The sequence below is a fragment of the Delphinus delphis genome, chromosome 2 (assembly GCF_949987515.2).
Source record: "Delphinus delphis chromosome 2, mDelDel1.2, whole genome shotgun sequence".
Taxonomy (NCBI): domain Eukaryota; kingdom Metazoa; phylum Chordata; class Mammalia; order Artiodactyla; family Delphinidae; genus Delphinus; species Delphinus delphis.
In genome coordinates this window covers 12,159,130-12,165,129 of record NC_082684.1, presented here as the reverse complement: position 1 = coordinate 12,165,129, position 6,000 = coordinate 12,159,130, and the positions used below count along the sequence as shown (strand labels likewise).

Genomic DNA, 6,000 nt, shown 5'->3' with positions numbered 1-6,000 from the left:
TTCAGTTATAAATCTTTATTTTTCAGACTTGTCCATCATTGACAAATAAAATACAAAAGCAATCAAAAATTATACTGTTTTCTAAAAATAGTTTTCCATTTGGGGTTTATGTCCCTCTCCCATAAAATCACTGTAAAGACTTAAGAGGTTCTGACTTCAAATTCCTCAAAGACTGTTTCACTGGCTGCAGAAGCCCCAGTGAACGTGTCGCTCCGTAAAAGGCGTGGGCAAAAAACCCCTCTTAAAAAGCAAATGCACCTTTCTCAGTGCAGAGATTCAGCCTCCCACATCTGTGGGGTTTTCAGAGGATACACAGGACCTGTAGGAGCTGGGGAAGTAGATAAAGGTGAGCAAGCCATCCTGGGGGAGGCCTGGAGTGCGGCCCGCGTGGCCTGATCACATCCCCGGGAGGGCCTGCAGCCGCGGGGGGAGCCTCCCTCTGGCCCCAGCTCTTCTGTCTCTGATCAGCACACATTCTAAGGGACGTGTTCACATTCAGAAAAGCGTCGACAGCATTTCAGTAGTAACCAAGGCATACCTTGTTCATGGACAATTTTATTCTGTAAGAAACGGGAAGAAGAAGTTGTTGAACCCGAAGTTGGTCAACTCTGAAGAAATGAAGATGAACAGAACCCACCATGGAACACGTATGACAGACCCACCCAACCCAGCAACCCTGGGGATGCATCTATTTTGAATTCGTCCACAGTGAGAGGTAGAAGCCGGCAGAAGCCGGTAGAAGCAAAGTGCCCAGGTGCAGAAGAGGACAGCAGTGCTACATGTGCCCTTCTGCTTTCAGAAGGACACCGACCCTTTAAATGCCAGGTGCAGGGTTACCTGTCAATCGGATAAGGGTTTTCACAAAGGTTGACCAACACGTACAAATGTCTCAAAGCATACTCGTACTAGAGGAAAACAAACCAAAAAGCACAATCAAACATCATCATTTTATAACACGATCAGCTCCTAACATGGGAATATGTAAAGCAACTAGACCAGTGTTTCCTGAGAATTCCCTGGCAGTCCAGTGGTTAGGACTCCGCACTTTCACTGCTGAGGGCCCAGATTCGATCCCTGGTTGGGGAGCTAAGATCCCACAGGCCGCCTGGTGCAGTCAAAAAAAAAAGAAAAAAAAATTACACCAATGGTTCTTAACCCTTCCTGAGTCAGGGATCCCCTCCCACCTTTAGATTATCTGGTGAGACTTATGGACCATCTCGTAAGAAAAATGCAAGAGTCATGTACCAAAATGTTCATTGCAGCTCTATTTACAATAGCCAGGAGATGGAAACAACCTAAGTGTCCATCATCGGATGAATGGATAAAGAAGATGTGGCACATAAATACAATGGAATATTACTCAGCCATAAAAATAAATGAAATTGAGCTATTTGTAATGAGGTGGATGGACCTAGAGTCTGTCATACAGAGTGAAGTAAGTCAGAAAGAGAAAGACAAATACCGTATGCTAACACATATATATGGCATTTAAGAAAAAAAAAATGTCATGAAGAACCTAGGGGTAAGACAGGAATAAAGACACAGACCTACTAGAGAGTGGACTTGAGGATGTAGGGAGGGGGAAGGGGAAGCTGTGACAAAGTAAGAGAGTGGCATGGACATATATACACTACCAAACGTAAGGTAGATAGCTAGTGGGAAGCAGCCGCATAGCACAGGGAGATCAGCTCGGTGCTTTGTGACCACCTGGAGGGGTGGGATAGGGAGGGTGGGAGGGAGGGAGACGCAAGAGGGAAGAGATATGGGAACATATGTATAACTGATTCACTTTGTTATAAAGCAGAAACTAACACACCATTGTAAAGCAATTATACTCCAATAAAGATGTAAAAAAAAAAAAAAATGCACATGTGCCCAGGATTGGCAGCACCCTCAAGCCCAGGTAAGGACTCCTGGACGAGAACCCCCTGGCCCTGCTCCCCTCTGTTAGCTCGGACCTCCCCCTGGCAGCCTGGCTTTTAGTCTGGGACACAGTGGTGAGGGAGACAGATGGTAAGTGACTGCCAAACAGGTGGCAACTAAGATGGAAATAACTGGGGGTGTTTACCTTCTGTGATTCCAGCAGGCAAAAAATGTAACACCAGAGGATTAAGTATTTGTTAAATAAATGGGAATTTTAAAAAGTCATTAAATAAAGAGAATGCTTTGTTAAATAAATGAAAAATAAAATTAAGAGCCTCTTAATAATGGAGAGCTATCTCCCAAGTGCCCAGCACTCCATCCTCAGAAGCATCTGAGGATGACCATGGTCTGCACGTCGCGGCCCAGAGGGGACTTTCTGCAACAATGAAAATGTTCTATAACGTTCTCAATTCAGTAGCCACTCACCGCATGTGGCTCCTAAACACGGGAAATGTAGCTACTGCAGCTAAGGAACTGACTTTTACGTTTGGTTTCATTTTAATCCATTTATTTCTTTATTTTAAATTAATTTTTTTCTACTGGAGTAGAGTTGCTTTATAATGTTGTGCTAGTTTCTGCTGTACAGCAAAGTGAGTCAGTTACACATACACATATATCCACTCTTTTTCAGATTCTTTTCCCATATAGGTCATTACAGAGTATTGAGTAGCGTTCCCTGTGCTATTTAGTAGGTTCTTTTAGTTACCTATTCTATATATTGTAGTGTGTATATGTCAATCCTTAATCAATTTAAATTCAAGTTTAAGGAGCCACGTGAGGCTAGTGACTACTGTCATCGAAGAGCATGGGTCTAAAGCAGGACTTGGCAAACTTTTCTGTCAAGGGCGAGACAGTAAATATTTGAGGCTTTGTAGGCTGCGTGAACTACTCAACTCTGCTGCAGGGTGAAAGCTATGTGACTGAGTGTGGCTGTGTTTTGATAAAACTTTATTTATAAAAACAGGCTGTGGGGGGAAAAACCCAACAGGCTGTGGGCAGGAACGGGCCTGCGGGCCACAGTTTGCTAACCCCTCCCCTATAAGGAGCCAAGCATCATGCAAGTACTGGCCAGAAAGGAGGCTTTTAGGTACCTTCCAACCCTGACATTCGACAATCTGCAGAAACTAGGTCCTTTCTTCTCCTCCATGGGCCAGGGCCTGCTTCAACAACAAATCTGGGGAAGAGGTCGGAACAGACCCAGAAGGGAGAAAACCTGCGTGGCTGGTGTGAGGGGCAGGGCGGAGGGGTGGGGTTTGGCAGGGACGGCACAGTGTGAAGGGAAGGAAGTCCCCTTCAAAGGCCAATGGAAATAGCAGTTGAATGGTCTTTGACTGGTAAGCTCTCCCAGCCACTGGGACAGTTCAGAGTGTCTGGGGCCAAGATTTAGGGTCAGTGATTTTGGATGACTTTTCTCCTCTCGCATCCCCACCAAAGGCCCCTGAATGAGCCTGTTGCTTCTTCTACAAGATGGAACCTTCTACAAGGCAATGCACCTGATGTGATTCCCAGTGGACAGTACTAACTCAGGTTTGGGGTTTAAGATGCAGAGGAAGGCCAAGCTAGTTGGCCCACGGAAGGCAGGATGCAGAGGCCGGCAGCCCCAGGGTCCGGACTTACCGTGGGGTTGTGCCAGTTGAAGCAGTGCGTGCGGAAGTGCGACACGGCTGCCTGGTAGCAGTCGTGCGCCGTGAGCGGGGCTCTCTGGGACAGGAGCCTGTCTACCTCGGCATCGGACCCTGAGATCAAGGCGACAATCTTCCGCACTGACTTCTCAATGACATTTCTGACCTGTGAAGAAACACATCTTTTCCAAATGTATCTTACTTAACGTAGTCTCTCCTGGAACCCTGGACCAGTTAGATGCTTCTTTCATAGAGCCTCCACCCCAGTATGTTGAAAGAGATGCCAACAGATGCTTTCTGCGGCCAAAGGTGCACACGCGAGGCTTCCGTTACAGCTGGAACCCTTCAGGAATACCTTGCCTTTTAGGGATCTTCGGGCATGATGGAAGCATTTAAATCTGAATACCCGAAGAGCAGGTATGGCCCAGGCTAAGGAAGTGGGGGGTGCGGGAGGGCATGTAGAAATTGTGCCCCAAAGCAGACTGTTGTCCCATAAGCGGTGCTTTGTGTTCACAGGCACCTTTGTCCGTTCTGGAAACCATCAGATGCTTAGACAGAAGGATGCAAAGGGTGGACATCATTTTCTTCCCAGATAATGAAAGCCAGCATCATTAAGGAGGAAGCTGCTTCCATGTCAACCAAAACTTTCAATCGAGTCCCCTGACCCTCCCGCTCCCCAGCCAGGGTTTGTTCCATTCATGCCCGAATGCTCCCTGCCCACGGTGCGCCAGACCAGCGGGTCTCAACATGTGGCCCAGGACCACGGGGGTCCCCCAGGCTTCTTGGGGGCTCCATAATGTCCTCCCTTTCCCAACTATGTATCTGTGTAAGGTTATATTTTCTTTATATATTTCAACCAGAACAAAAGAGCCCAACAGTGAGTGCAGACCCAGGTACGATGACCCAGCTGTCTTCCATAACGCCAGGCAGAAAACAGATCTGCAAAAGTGTAGTGATAGCACTCTTCTCACCCAAATTGTTTTTATTTTAGAAAATAATTCTTTTTCATAAAAAATATATTAACACAAAATGGGTTTATTGTTATTTCTAAGTGAGTTACTATTTTAAAAATCTCAGTGTTCATTTCTAACGCGGTAAATATTGATATAACCCACACCAACAAAAGCTCTTTGGGATCAATAATTTTAAGAGCGTGAAGAGGTCCGAGAGCAAAGAAATATGAGAACTGTTGTATTACACTGTGGTACCAACAACTACAACAAAAACCCCATCCTGGTTAATGTACCACGTGTAGGATTGCTAGCTGTCAGGATTATGAGATATACGACTTTAAGACAGATCACACAGATTTTTTTTTTTTCTTCCCTAGAAAATTCAGGCTGTATCCCAGCACATCAGTCCCTGTGCTGCGCTGATGAGGGGATAGAGTCTACACAGCTGGCTTTGTTGAATGGACAGTCTTCGCCAAGCATCTCGTGAGTACACGCCTGGTGGTTCTAGCCACACAGCTAGAATTTGAAAAGAAATTTGGCCAGTTGCAAACAAACTGATGAGCTGCTGAAAACAAACCCAGTCATCGTAAAAGATTGCTCAAGCATTTTAGGAAGAATTTGGGGCCGTGACTATGATTTCCTAAGGCAGCAGAAATTTTTTGTGGACTGGATTTTTGTTTTTAAATATGATTAGCTACTAACTCACCAAGCAGCAAAATAAAAATGTCTTGTAAGCAACTAGGTGTAAAAGAGGAAACACCCATATGCCGTGGCTTCTTGGCAGGAGACAGGCTCCCTCTCTTTGCTTCCTGCTTCCAAAGAGGTCAAGGCCAGTTTACTGATGAAGCTGGCCACTGCCCTGCTCACTCATGTCCATTTTACAGCAAGTACAAAGCCTGGTTTCCTTTCCCATGTACCCCCAGTGTGGCAGGAGGAGGGTGACCCCAGAGCTCTGTCACTTGGCTCCCACCAACACGGATTTATGGTCAGGAGGCAGAGACAGGACTCGCACACGCTGCCCGGCAAGTCTGGGAGCCGCAGCTTCGCCACCACTTACCTCCAGCTGCCTGTCGATCTTCTTGACGAGACGCCTGGACTCGTGCAGGTCATTGGTGCTCATCAGTTTCCTTTTCATGATGGTGAGCGGCACCTCGGGGCTTGGAGTGAGGTCAAGGTGTTTGACTGGGGGCAGGGAGATGGGAGAACTAGCTTTGTGTTTCAGACCCTGAAACTGCATCAACTTCATGGCAGAGATGGACTGGGGAGGGAGGGGGAGAGGGAGCGGGCGAGGGGGTGGGGGGAGAGAGAGAGAGAGAGAGAGAGTCAGTTTGAGTGGGAGGGGCAGATGTGCCAAACGTCCCTTGGGTCCTGGAGTCCACAGCTCCCCGCACGTGGTTTCAGGACCACTGAAGGGTCACAATCGCAGCCTGAAAGCACGCGCTTGGTCTTCAGCAGCGGGCGAGGCAATGCATTTGACCACCTGAAATCCACCGATGATGAAC

The 6,000-nt window shown here is 47.0% G+C and overlaps 1 protein-coding gene across 1 annotated transcript in view; it reads right to left on the bottom strand.

The window, feature by feature from the left end:
- The window catches only part of LGMN (legumain), a 34,950-nt gene continuing 28,950 nt past the window's right edge, over positions 1-6,000 (bottom strand). Inside the window, exons 11-14 of the mRNA XM_060004016.1 lie at positions 5,556-5,756; positions 3,541-3,711; positions 838-905; positions 1-560 (exon numbers count right to left, since the gene is read on the bottom strand). Of these exons, the coding sequence (XP_059859999.1) occupies positions 518-560; positions 838-905; positions 3,541-3,711; positions 5,556-5,756 (483 nt within the window). The 3' untranslated portion in view covers positions 1-517. The remainder of the gene's footprint in view (positions 561-837; positions 906-3,540; positions 3,712-5,555; positions 5,757-6,000) is intronic.